This window comes from Lemur catta, chromosome 3, assembly GCF_020740605.2.
Source record: "Lemur catta isolate mLemCat1 chromosome 3, mLemCat1.pri, whole genome shotgun sequence".
NCBI classification, from domain to species: Eukaryota; Metazoa; Chordata; class Mammalia; order Primates; family Lemuridae; genus Lemur; species Lemur catta.
In genome coordinates, this window is record NC_059130.1 from 72,369,645 (window position 1) to 72,384,592 (window position 14,948).

Sequence of the window (14,948 nt, forward strand, 5' to 3'; positions counted from 1 at the left end):
AAGTGATTTTTTTATAAGAGCATTTTACAAATTAATGGCTGAAGCAAGACTTCGGACTTTTTGACAGTTATTCTTCATACTATGTCATAAAGCAGAAACTTTTAAGAATTATCTATTTTTGAGAAAATTTATTGTGTAATATTTTGAATTAGTGAGGAGATAAATCTTTAGTTGGAAATAAATTCTAGGATAATTATCCTTAAGCAATAGAATTTGCTGAAGGTAAATATTTCTGGTGTTTTTTGTTTTTAAAAATAAGCTCTTCAGGTGTTTTTAATTATGAAAGTGCTCATGCACATTAAATGCGTAGTTATTATAGAAAACTTGGAAAATACAGAAAAATATAGAAGAAAACTTAAGTAGAAAAGGGTTTGATAATGATATAGATTTAATTTAGGAGCTTTTTGTTGGTACTTATTATGGTTTCATCAGTTAAAACATTTTTAATATAGGTAATTGCTAAAGGTAGTAGACAATTTTGCAGAACGGTATCATCTTCTATGTGCTACTTTAAGAAGTTAGTTTTAGTTCTGTTTGATTCTTAGGTTTAGACAAAAAGGTGTTTCTTTTACAAAGAACTGTTTCACATTTATATATCACTTTTAAAAGTAAATGCTATGATGTACATTATATAGTATGTATTGATAATAAAACTCAAAAATTGGTTTAAAACAGGGACAGGAGAGTAAGAGTCTGGGGAAGAATAATTGTGACAGAGGTTGTGGGTTAAGGGGAAGCTAGTGTAATTAGTAAGATACTCAGACCTGAGGCTTACTAGTAGTTGAGGATGAAGGAGAAATGTGATAGGTTCTGAAGTTCTCATTATCAAACACAGTTTACCAGATTAATGGAGAAGCTAGCTTTTAAATGTATGGCAAAGTTTTTTTGCCTGAATTTTTAGAATCTATTTAAAGAGGAAAAAAATCTATTAACATTAAATACAAACTTTCAGTTTTAAATGTCATAAGACAATTTTTTATAACATCACTTCACATGAAGCTGAATTTTAAAATATACTCAAAGAAAAATCTTTAAAGTTTACTTTTCTCTCATGAAAGCCATGTAATCATTTGAAATGTCTTCTTTGGTATCAAAAAGAAACTAATACTTTAGTAGAAATAGGAAAGTATGAACAACATTATTATTGAAAGTACTAATATTTTCATTATTAATATTAATAATTAAGAGGTAATCCATACTCACTGATTGAAATGATCATTGCAAACTTTGTCTCATGTCAAGCTTTTCCTGACTCAGGGAAGGTTTTATTTCCTTTCAGTGTTGTTTGGCATTTTTCACGCTTTCTTCTTAAAAGAATATTTTCTATGAAAATCTTTGCATTTGTATTAACAACTACAACTCCAACAACTCCAACTTTGTATGGAGACTACAAAGGAAAAATTTTGTAATGAATATTTTGTAAATAAAGGTACATTTAGCTATAATTTCCTATTTTCCCTGTGTATGGTGACCATTGGGACACTCTACTTTAAAATACCATCATGACAATAATTATATTATTTATGAGGCATACATAATACATCTTAGTAGTTCATCTAATATGTTGAGGATATTGCAGAAAATGTATTGGATAGTCTTGTTGCAAATTATAGAAACACAGATGAAATAAAAATTGACTAGTTTTTATAACTCGGAAGTTTCTATAACGGATTTTAGGTATTGTTAGATCTAAGATCTCAAATGTCAACATATCAGTCTGTCTTTTTCTTTCTCTGTCTTTCTGTGCATCTCTTTCCTCACCTTTCTCATCTCCACCCCTGGCAACCCACTACTACTTTCTCTTAGGATGGATAAGAAGGGAATGGAGGCATAAGACAATTTTTAGTCCATTTCTTCTTTTATGTAGGGCATAGAGCTTCTCTGGTAGTTGAAGCTTGGAGCCCAAATAGTCCACATATATATAAAATGATCTGTTCTTTTTTGGTATTATCAAGAGCCCACATCTTATAGAGATAGGAGATGAGCCCCTTTTAATGACACTTTTCTCTAGGACATTGCTCAAGCAATAATAGGACTTGTTTAGTAGTATATGGAGTAGGCCACTGGGAGTGGCCCAGGAGCTAGAATTCAGCTATAAAGTAGCAGACAGGATTCATTCCTGTAAGAGTTGGTGAGTTGTTTTTTTTAGGGCTTCCAGATTTAATTTTGAGGGGCATGTGTATTTTATATGGCTCATACTGTTTGTATACCTTGTATATAGGGTAACCATACTTCCCTCTTGGCTCTGGTTCACCCCTGTTTTTCTGGTAAAATTATTAATAGTATCACTTCCATTCTTTAAAGTTATTAATTTTTATGATAAATTATATGTAACCCCAGTAATTCTTTTGATCAGCATGTGAGGTATATTACATTTCTCAACTTTTCTTGTATAGGAAAACCAAGAATGCCAGCTCACTTTGCCTTGTCTGTGATAACTGAAAAACCTGCAAAGTAATGAATTCCTATAGTTGCATTAGAAATTCAGTAGCCAGGGTGGATCTCTCACAAAGACTTAAAGAAGCTTCCTGGGGTTATAATTAACACCTCTTGACAGCTGGACTAACCAGGTCCTTAGATTAAGGACTGTGTGTTTTGAGCAGCCAGTCAGCTAGAATGATCCTGATCTGGTGATCCATAAAGCTTTGTGCAAGATTGAAGCACTTCAGGGTACTTGGAAAGTTTTTTATTTCAATAGTTTCCTTAATTTCAGTAGTGATTTGTGGAATATTGTTTGAGACTAGCCCATTGGGCTAGACCATGCAAGGACCAGGTTACCAAAGAGCACGATAAACACACAAGTGTATGAATCTGTGAGTATTTGGTACAGAATGATCTATAAGGTTTTCAGGCTGTGGCGGTGTTGGCTGGGAAAGAATGCTAGTCTGAATCTGTGAAGTCAAACAGAAAGGCCAAGAGTTTGGAGTAGGTTAAATGGTTTATCAAATTGAAGGATAAAGCAAGGTTTGGTGTACCAGATGGTTAGGCATAAGATATAGATGTAGATTGAAAGGGGAGTTCTGAATCCAAGAATGTGGTCCATCCATTGCTGTACCAGTCTTAAATACTCTGCTAGATTAGCGACCTCATATTAAAGGGTTCGAAGAATGTTAGACAAGTCTGCTTTCCTTCTCTGTCCTTCCGTGTTGAAGTAATTTCTATTGAGTAACTTTAGTAATGGTAGGAAACAAGTATACAGTAAAGGAAATGCTTCAACAATGGGAAAATGTTTTTTTCTTGCTGGGTTAATGAAGTATATATATATTCAGAAAAGTGAATTTTAGGCAAAATGGAATATATATTTAAATGTCTTTTGTTTTTTAATAAAATATTTTAAATTGAGCTTTTATCTATAAATTTGAAATATGGTATTAGCATCTTGATTTGAGTTTAGAAGGAACAAAGCTTGTTTAATAATTAATGAAGTTTTATCAGAATATTATTTGTCAGTTTCTCATCTGCCCATCTTTCACAGGCTTGACACAACTCTCATAGACTTTACTGACATGAAGTGCCAACGAGGGGATTTAAGCTTCATTTTCAATGGGGATGCGGCACCCTCTGAATCTTTTGTAGTATTAGACAATGAACAAAAAGTTTATCAGCGAATACACCATGAGGTGAGCATGTTGTCTTGTCAGTATTCCTGTAAATGGTTCAAAAAAAGGTCTCTGTTTTTAGCCAAGCCTCAGTGTAATTTCTTTAAAAACATAAGGTATAATTGAGATGGTTTATTCCTAAAGCTTTCATTTCCTTACCACTAGCTTTATTTTTATTTTTTATATTTCTGTCATCTGGTCTCCATCTTGATCAATCCATTGAATCTGTTTGATCAGAATTCACTAATTATCTCCTAGATCAATAAACTCCAACTTCTCTTAGTTCTCATTTGTAGTTTTCATCTGTTGAACCTGTGCTTGCTCTTTACCATGTATTATCTTATTTCCTTGGCTTCTTTTAATGTTGCTGACTCTCTTTATCTCCTTAATCAGAGGTCCCCAACCTTTTTGGCACCAGGGACCGGTTTTATGGAAGATAATTTTTCCACAGATGGGGAGGTGGGGGTGGTTTCAGGATGATTCAAGCTAATTATATTTATTGTGCAGTCAAACCTCTATGCTAATGATAATCTGTATTTGCAGCTGCTCCCCGGAACTAGCACCGCTGCCTTAGCTCCACCTGAGATTGTCAGGCATTAGATTCTTATAAGGAGTGAGCAACCTAGATCCCTTGCACACACAGTTTACAGTAGGGTTCGCGCTCCTGTGAGAATCTAATGCTGCCTTTGGTCTAACAGGAGGCGGGGAGGCGGAGCTTATGCGGTTATGCAAGTGATGGGGAGCAGCTGTAAATACAGACGAAGCTTTGCTTATTTGCCAGCTGCTCACCTGCTGTGTGGCCTGGTTCCTAACAGGCTGTGTACAGATGGGTATCAGTCTGGAGCCTGGGGGTTGAGGACTGTAGTGCTTAATAGTAACACCTCTTTTGGTTGCATCTGCACTGTTATCTACTTTTCCTAACTCGGTGGCTACCTTTCATTTCTCTATCCTTTCCTTCTTACAGTACAACATTATTTTGCTCATGTAATATCTTATCTTCATGTTAGAAAACCATATACACTATTATCTTCATCCTTTGTTCCCTTTCCCTGCTGTAAACCAAAGAAAAAGTTTTTCTGGTATGTATATGTCATTGATAGCCCTACAGATTTTTTTTTTTTTTTTTTTTTTTTGAGTCAGAGTCTTGCTCTGTTGCCCAGGCTAGAGTGCCATGGCGTCAGCCTAGCTCACAGCAACCTCAAACTCCTGGGCTCAAGTGATTCTCCTGCCTCAGCCTCCCAAGTAGCTGGGACTACAGGCATGCGCCACCATGCCCGGCTAATTTTTCTATATATATTTTTAGCTGTCCATATAATTTCTATTTTTAGTAGAGGCGGGGTCTCACTCTTGCTCAGGCTGGTCTCGAACTCCTGAGCTCAAACAATCCGTCCGCCTCGGCCTCCCAGAGTGCTAGGATTACAGGTGTGAGCCACCGTGCCCGGCCCAGATGTTTAATAATTAATTGATTAATTAAAAAAAATTTTTTAGAGATGGGGTCTTGCTGTGTTGTACAGGCTGGTCGTGGACTCTTGGTTTTAAGTGATCCTCCTGCCCCAGCCTCCTGAATAGCTGGAACTACAAGCACGTGCCACTGTGTCCAGCTACCAGATGTTGTTTAAGTTAAAGTCTTTTTGCCACTCTTTGTTTTTATTTTGTCTCTATTTTTTACAATTTCATTTTCCCACATTGTCATTCACCGTATCTTGTGGCTTCTTCTTCAGTATCTCTTAGATTAGACCTTCCTATTGCCATATATATTGACCAGACCTTATATGTGTACTGTTGAAATAAATAGCTTCCTAACTGGCACTGAGCAATGAAGATTTTGAAGAGAAGAAGAAAAAAAAGCAGAAAAAAGGCTGTTCCTTGTAGAGAAAACCAAATGAGTAAAGTTAGGGAAGTAAGAGTAAGAATTGACTGTCTGGGAAAGAGAAAGGAGATCTGTCTGACTACGGTGAAAGTTTCTCTTAGTGAGCATGAGATAGTACTGATAGTTTATGGAAGGCCTTAAAATTAAGCGAGATAAGATAATTTAGCATCTGCTGCAGTTGGCAACAGAGTCATAGATTTTTAACAAGGTATTAATTTGATCAAAAAGTAATTTAGGTGACTTAATCTTATGTATTTCTTTTACTTTCCCATCCTTCCCTCTCTTCCTTCTTCAAACATTTATCAAGCACCTAATGAAGGCTAGAGATTGCTAGGTGCTGTGGATAGTGGTATTGTATTAATAGTGTATATCAATTACTATCATATACTGAATATTAATTGCCAGCATATTAGGACTACAAGTGCTTTACAGATCTCTTCATTAAATTCTTAAAATAATTTGCCAAATTAGATAGTGTCTCCATTTTACAGATGAGAAAATTGAGGCTTATAGATATTAAATGACATCTCCAGGGTCCCATAAGGAGTATGCAAGATGAATTTGAAAAAGGAGAGATTGGAGGCAGGGACATTATTTGAGAAGTTATTATAGTTATCCAGTTGAGAGGTGGTGAGGATCTTGGCTAATCCTCATCCAAGGTGAATGATATATAGTGAGTAATTAAGAAAGAGAAACTGTGCCGGCACGGTGGCTCACACCTGTAATCCTAGCCCTCTGGGAGGCCGAGGCGGGTGGATGGCTCGAGGTCAGGAGTTCGAGACCAGCAAGAGTGAGACCCTGTCTCTACTAAAAATAGAAAGAAATTATCTGGCCAACTAAAATATATATAGAAAAAAAACTAGCCGGGCATGGTGGCACATGCCTGTAGTCCCAGCTACTCGGGAGGCTGAGGCAGTAGGATCGCTTAAGCCCAGGAGTTTGAGGTTGCTGTGAGCTAGGCTGATGCCATGGCACTCACTCTAGACTGGGCAACAAAGCAAGACTCTGTTTCAAAAAAAAAAAAAAAAAAAAAGAAAGAGAAACCGTGACATAAATTTCTGAGAATGAAATTATTAGATTCACTAGTAGTTTGAATGTAGTCAATTAAGAAGAGGAAAGAGTTAAGACTGAATGTAGTGATGCTGGCTTGAAGTGTGGATGATGGTGTTGCCAACAACAGAATTGAATATTTGGAAAAGGAAACAAGCTTGAGGTTTTACATGATACTCATTTTGAGTCCATCGCTAAAAGCAGTGTACTTGTTTCAACTCTCTCTTTATTAAATTTCACTGAAGTATTTGCTATCATTTGGTAACTTAGTTCTTGAAATGTTCATTTCCTTTTAATTTGACCTTGGCCAGTCCTTTTCTCCTTTCTCCTTATTTTCTTTTGCCTGTTCCTTTTTCTCTGCTCACTTCTTAAATATTGGGATGCCTTTGATGTGGTTCTCATTTTTACAAACTGCCAGTATAATCTCTTCCATTCCTACAGCTTTAACTACCTTTTATAGGTTGATGATTCACAAATATATATTTGTATTCCACACAGTTTTGCCTAATGGATATTATGTGTGTCTCCCAGGTACCTCGTAATTCACCTGATTTAAAACTAAACTTATTATTTTCTCTTCAAACTTGCCCTTTCTTCTGTTTTCTCCTTTTTGATAAATGATATTATTCTCTATTCAGTCAGAAACCTAGGAGTTATTTTTGATATCTTTTTTTGTACTCTTTGTTTTCTAATTAGAGAATGTGCTTGGTCATTTCTGTCTCCTTAATGTCTTACAATTATCCCTTTTTTATTCATGCTGTCACTACTGTAATTCGGGTATTCATTATTTCTCAAATGGACTATTGGAAAGTCTCACAGATGATCTTCCTGGGTCCCTTCTTGTCTGCTTCTAAATTATTACACATACTGGAGATATATTGAACTTTAAAAATAAATTTATGGGATGTATCTTAATTAAACATACTTTAAAAGTTCCTTCATTACCTAAAAAATAAGATCTAAACTTAGCATGGCATGATTCCTTTTGTAACCTGCCTTATGCTTAGTTTTCCAGCCTTTTTCTTACCTTGCTATTTTAAATACCCTAATACTGAACTCTTTGCAGTTTTTCAGATGTGTCGGGCTATTTAGAGTTTCGTTACTTTATTCATGTTGTTTCCACTTCCTGGAATGCTTTTCTTCTTGCACCCTCTTATCTGTAGGGCACCTATTTAGCGTCACTTTCTCTCCTGCCAAGTGATCATTGGTTTCTTCATGCTCCTACTAAATCTGGAACTGTAGAACTTAATGCCATATTTACTTATCTGGCTTTATTCTTCTGTAATTGAGCTAAGCTCTTCAAGGGCATGGGGTTCTTTCTTTCTTTCTTCTTTTTTTTTAACTGGGCTCAAACAGTCCTCCCACTGTAGCCTCCTAAGTAACTTGGACTACAGGCACATGCCCCTGCACCTGGCTAATTAAAAAAAAAATTTTTTTTAGAAATGAGTCTTGCTGTTTTGCCCAGGCTGGTCTTGAACTCCTGGTCTCAAGTGATCCTCTCACCTCTGCCTCTGGATTAGCTAGGATTACAGGCGTGAGCCACCAGGCCCAGCTTGCCATGGAGTTCTTTTAGCTGTATTCTTTGGTACCTAATACAGCATCAGTGTATTCTAGGCCATAGATTGGCAAATTCTTTCTTAGTGTAAAGGGAGAGCTAATAAGTACTTTAGATATTTAAATATATTTGTGGACCACATGATCTCTTTCAGAACTACTCAACTATGCTGTTTTTAGGATAAAAATAGCCATAGACAACATGTAAATAAATGAGCATGGCTATATTCCAATACAATTTTATTGATAAAAACAGGTGGCATGCTGGATTTGGCTTGCTAATTATAGTCTGCTTACTCCTATATTAGACTCTCAGATATTTATTAAATAATTGGACTTCTTCCATATAGCCAACTAGGCAATAGATGAGTTGGAAATATGGCACTGAAAGAGAAGCCAGAGATTAAAAGCTAGTAATGTATAAGTATTAGCTGATGTTATAGTATTTATGATATCACCAAAGGTCTGGTATTAAGGGTAGTTGTGTATATGTATGTGTGTATTTTTTAATGCCTAAGATATAGGAAAGGTAGATTTTGAGTAGTAATCCTTAGGGCAGGGAATACTTGTTTATCCTGTTGTGTATACATAAGCAATAACTATTCATTAAATGTTTTTTGAAGGAAAGTAATTAATTAACAGCAGGTCTTTTTCAATTATATGGTTAGGAGATAGTCTCAGATTTATAGAAGAATTCTGTTTAAAAAGTTTATTTGAAAATAGGGTATTTGAAACTTAAGGCAAATTTCTTCATAGACAATGTGATATATAATGTTCAGTTCCCAAGCTAATATGTAAAACCCAAGTTGATTCATAATGTATTTGAAGTATAATGTTTTAACAATTCTGTTCAAACTGCTCCAGCCAATGTTTTTCTTTACAAAATTATGTTCAGAAATACATTTTTACCTATTATAGCCTTAGTAGTAACATCAAGATTTTGGATCCCTCATATGTAAGGGTAGAGGAAATGGTACTGTCCCAGTCCCAAGCCATTGCTGTTGTTTTTTGTAGACTCAAAGATTCAGAGTGGGACTATATGTAGGTGAAAGTTAGGTGGTGAAGAACAGAAAATGGGCCTCTGGGGAAACTAGAAATAAGGAGATATGGAGAACAGAGCCCTAGGGACAGTTATGATTCTCCAGACAGCTCTCTAGGTTCTGCCTATTTTTCTCCCTTACAGGGTTCCAAATATTAGAGTATCTCTCTTGGCCTATTATGGAATAGAACCTTATCTTATACCTGCCCACTTACTCTTCTGTACTTGATCACTTAGTCTTCTGTCCCTGCAACGAGCACAAATCATTCCTTTCTTCACATTTAAAAATAAGTATTGCTCAGTTATTATATGCCACCACTAAGGAATTTGTAGACGATAAAACCTGAAATGTACCTAATTATTAAGTTTAGAGATCCTGGGTTGATATTTATGGATTCCTTTCTTTTTATAATTAATACAGAAAAGATCCCTTTCCACCTTTTTTCCTTCCCTACCTGTTTGCTTCCCTCACTTCCTTTCTCCCTCCCTCCTTTTCTTTCCTCCTTCTTCTTTCCTTCCACTTAGATAGAACTAATAGGGAAAGAAAGGCTCAAATGACAGTGGTGGATCTTTGGATTAAAAAGAATTAAAGTAAGATTCATCTATATTTAAAGAAAAAAGCTCTTTATATGGACATTTGTCTCAGGTCTATCTACTCTTAAAGTAATTCTTTTAAATTGCTCTACGGGCTATATGGTTCTGTAATGGGTAATCTAGTACTGTTTCCACTAACATATCTCTAACAATGTAGGAGTTCTGTACTTCATGTGTTCTGCTTTTATAGATTCATAATTAGTCATAATTCTAACTTGTTAGAGAAGATATTAGATATGTGTGATTTAAACATATAATTTCTAGAATAAGTTACATTTCATATTATTTAGAAACTGTCATTTTAGTCTTTGAATTCTGTAACATTATAATTGTTGGTATTTTCATATGTAGCACTAAGAATCTTTGAAAAACCTAGATTCTTATATTTAACTTTTGCCTCCACCCCAGGAATCAGAGATGGAAACTGAAGAAGAGGTTGACATTTTAATGAGCAGTGACATTTACTCTGCAACTTTATCAACCAAGTCAATTTCTTTCACACGTGCCCAAACAGGATGGCTTTTTCGAGAAGATAAAACAGTATGTGCAAATCTAGATTCTTAAACTTTAAAAATTATTTGGTATTTAATGTTGCCAAAATAATGTGATGAAAATTCAGGAAGAAGTATTTTACTGATTGTCTCCAAGTAGTTTATTCTCTCTTCCTTGAATCCAGACAGGGAATTTTAATGGTTGGTTACAGAGTCAGAATGTATTCTTGGAGAAGCCAGGAGAGAAAGCTGAGCTTGTTTGAATTCTATGTTGGGAAGGATTCTGGTTGCTAGCTGCCTTGTTATTATACAGGGAAAAATGTTTTCACATCATTCCATTATATTTCTAATGCTCTATTCCATAAAAAGGCTACAAAGAAGGATACACTTGAATTTATTCTCCCCTACTTTTAGACTTCCAAATCATGTACTCTCTCAGTATGTGTTTCTCAGTATTCTATGTATATGACTAAAATTAAATAAGCTTACATTTCTACAATACTGTCATTACAGTAAATCTCAGTGGAAGTTTTCCCATTACTGTATTATAAATTATTTCCATAATTCCCATTGTATCTGTCAGAAAAAGGTTATATTAGACTATTCAGAAATATATTAAAATTTTTTGAATAGTATGTATGATGAAGCATTTTTATAAAATTTTAAATTCAAGAATAACCATATCAGGTAAGAGTCAAGATTCACTGCTATAAAAAATTATATTTATTTTTATTACATATAGTAGAAATGAATATATTATCATTGGAGCAATAAAAAATAGCCTGTATTAGTCAGGGCTCTCTGAGAAACAAAAGGGTTGTAGAGGAGGGAGGAGAGGGAAAGTGTAAAGGAGATAGGAGAGGAGGAGGGCAAAATTGATTTATTTTGAGGAATGGCTTCTGTGATTGTAGGAGCTGGCAAATCTGAAATCTGCAGAGCAGTTCATGAGGCTGGAAATTCAAAGCAGAGTTGATGTTGTGGTCTTGAGTCAGAAATCTACAGTCTGGAAACTCAGGCAGGGTTTCTATATTGCAGTTTTGAGACAGAATTGCTTTTTCTTCTAGAAACCTCCATCTTTGCTCTTAAGGCCTTCAACCAATTGGATGAGGCCCACTCACATCATGGAGGATAATCTGTTTTACTCAATTCCACTAATTAAGTGTAAATTATATCTGAAAAATGCCTTCACAGCAACATTTAGACTGTTCTTTGACCAAACACCTGGGCATCATAGCCTAGACAAGTTAACACATAAAATTAACCATCATACAACTTTACACATAAAACTAAAAAGTTCCCCTTGACCACTGCCCACAATTCCAGAGCCCACAATTGCAGAAGGTTACCAGTTTGTATCCTCCAGACTTTTGTTATGCTTTCCATACATAGATATGTATTCATAGTAATATATTGTTGATGTTTATTTTTTATAAAGTGTCATGTTGTATCTCTTGGCTTTTTTCACTCTCTGGTATGTCGAAGCCTTCTCTTATCAGTACATACTGTGCTACTTCATTCTTTTTAGCAACAGCGTAATATTCATTACTGTGGATAGACTGTAACTTATTTATCTAGTCTTATTTTTGGACATTTAGATGCAGAGACACATTTGTGTCCAGTTTTCTGCCACTATGTATGATTTAGTGTTTTTCATCCTTTGCATTTTCTATTATAGGGAGCAAGAAATTGAATGACTGGATTATGGGGAATATATACTTAAAATTTTTATTGATATGATAATTTACATTTAATAAATGACTTTTCATTATAAGATTTCAAAAATTAATAATTACCACCTGAGTATTTCCCAGCCACAGATAAGTTCAGACTATGAGATCTAGGCTCACTAATTTTTCTCTCTAAGCCTATCTGGCAACAAATGGCATTATAGGATTCCCAGTTATGAGATCCTACATTGCAGTCCATTTGTTGGCTTTACAGTCTTATCTGTACTTTGTTCTCTGGACAGCATTAGATGGATCACTTCAAAAGAAGGTAAAAATTGAAACTGCTATTCATCTAGTGCTACTGCTAAGCATCTCAAAGCTCTTGAACAGTATCTAGATGATCTTACATCTTTGACAGGTAAGGAGGGAGCCAGTAATGCTTACAGTTCCCATTTTGTAGGTAGAAACAGGTGCAGAATGCTTTGCTTTCTGGTGATTGGTAAAGAGGCCACTGAAAGCAAAGTGGATCTGGAAACAACTCTAAACACATAGTATTGGAATGCCAGAAAACAGCAGCAGGGTGGAGACCAAGTGAGTTGCATACAGATAGTAGGGGAAGCTTGTTTTCAGTAAGTTATTGATTTTTTTTTTTAAGTACGGTATTTCAAACTCTGACTACCTGTGGGTCTGAAAAAGGTAAAGATTAATGTTGAAGAAGTAGGAGGACTTCATTGAAGGAAAGTAACGACTCTCTTCTTGATGTCCCTTATACCACTTAAGTTTCCCTGAAGCACTTAATTGTGTTGGTGAACAAAGCTACTCTCTTGTTCTCTCTTCTTTGTTGAAAGCAGCAAGCAGCTATAACTTGATGTTTGGTCTTGTTAGAGATTAGATAATTTGAATAGGTCATTAATTCTAGTTATGCTAGAGATTCCTGTGTGACTTGAACTATTTATTTCTTTTTATTTCACCTTTTTTTCTATCTATAAAATGGGAACAGTGTTATCTCTGACCCCTCCTTGTTACTCATGATATTTGACTGTCAGTGTAATGAAGTTTTCAGATAGCTTTGTGCTGCTTGGGAGTAGAATCTAAAGGAATACTATATTGTATTTTTACTTACATTTAACTTATTTGCAAATTAAATACTATACATCTTTGTATGTTTTAAGTTTTTCTTTCCTAATTTGAAATGTATAATTTTATGTATTTTTAACTTAATAGAATGTATAAAATGATTTTATAATTTTAAATACCAAAGTAGTATTTATTTTCACCTGCATGTTACATGTTTATGGAAAAATACATTACCTTGAAACTTTCTTTTAATCTCAAAATCTTACTTTAAGTTTTATTATTTTGAAATATTTTATTTTGTTTTAGGAAAGAGTAGGAAACTTTTTGGCAGACTTTTATCTGGTGAATGGACTTGTTTTAGAATCAAGGAAAAGAAGAGAACATCTCAGTGAAGAGGATATTCTTCGAAATAAAGCCATCATGGAGAGTTTGAGTAAAGGTGGAAACATAATGGAACAGAATTTTGAGGTATAACTTTTACTTCTAATTTGTAGCTTTCTAAATAGAGAGGAGATAGACTTCATTCTTGGTGGCATTCAGTAAGTTTATATAAATATACTCACAGGTTTTGTTTACTATGTATTACCTCTTATTTTTCTGTGAGTCTTTATTTTCTTGATGTCATTATTATGAAGAAGAAAAAGAAAAAAATGGCCTTAGGTATTTTTTCTAAATTTTTATTTGGTCTTTGAATCTTCATTAATAATAAAGTCATTTTATAAACATGAAACTCAGTGTTAATTTTAATCCATGTCCCTTTACATATATTCTTCCTGCTTCCCCAATCAAAATCTCACTGCTTTGAAGGCCCAACTAAAGATCTGCACCTACTTTATGAATGTCATCTCTGGCTGATAACCTTCCCATAAATATTTTATTCAGCACGTATTTATTGAAAGCATGCTATATGTAAAAAATTGTGTGACAGTAAGGAAAGGGGAGGGAAATTAGGAAATATAAAGATATATGAGACATGGTAATTGTCCTATAATCTTATTCCCTTATAAGGTGAATCAGATGTGTTAAATTTATTTTTTATTTTGATAATTTTAGATTTACTAAAAAGTACTAGAATAGTACAAAGAATTCCTTGATATCCTTCATCAAGATTCCCTAAATGTTAACATTTTACATTTGCATAACACTGTTTTTCAAACTGCAGTATAGAGACCCCTTAGTAGATAATGAAATTAATTTAGTGGGCCACGACCACCTTTTTAAAAAATTAATACCCAATTTAAAATGATAGAGAAAAACCAGAGCACATCACACATAATAAGGGTCATTTCCGCTTCATAAAGCAATAGTTTCAGGGGTGTTGTATAAACAAGTATATGTGTGAGTACCGGATTGTAGTGCAATGATTAAAGGCTACTATAAGGAGGCTTGAATTCCTTGAATGTTTAGTCCCTCCTTGAGGGTACTGTGCCAGATCCTATGTTTTAGTGATAGTCAAACTTTCCAGAGTAGTATGCCAGGTTCCAACTACTTCATGGTAATACTATGTGTGCCAGGAAAATATTTTAATGCTTAGAAATTTCACATGTTGAATGAATCATCATAATTTATTTGAGTATACTATGTAAAGTATTTAAGTTAAAATTGTGATCATGCCAGTTTAGTGTGATTGTATCGCTTTGCGGCCACATCCCATTTGTGCTCCTCATTTTTCTTCTGACCTTGGGATAGGCCTCACTAGACTTCATTTTCCAGAAGCCTCCTGATGTTTACTGATCCTTGGTCAGTAGGAGAAACAGGACATGATGTGCTCCGGAAATAGAAATGGAGATGAATTGATAGAGGGAATGCTGAGCTCAGTCTTTAACAAGGCTGTTATGTTTTCCCATTGTTGACCAGACAAAAAGACCATGTCTTTGTACTTATAGTATGCCTTAAATTTTTTTAGAGTTCTTTTTAAAAAATGATTTTTTTGTGGTAGTTATTGCTACCTTTCTTTAATTTTGGCAGCAGAATTTTGGGATGAGTACATGGAAAGGAGACTTTATA

General features: G+C 34.7%; 1 protein-coding gene across 1 annotated transcript in view; it reads left to right on the forward strand.

The window, feature by feature from the left end:
- Nucleotides 1-14,948, forward strand: part of ANKRD13C (ankyrin repeat domain 13C) — an 84,207-nt gene that overhangs the window by 48,697 nt on the left and 20,562 nt on the right. The window contains exons 7-9 of the mRNA XM_045547754.1: nt 3,476-3,620; nt 10,115-10,246; nt 13,248-13,409. Coding sequence (XP_045403710.1) covers nt 3,476-3,620; nt 10,115-10,246; nt 13,248-13,409 — 439 coding nt within the window. The remainder of the gene's footprint in view (nt 1-3,475; nt 3,621-10,114; nt 10,247-13,247; nt 13,410-14,948) is intronic.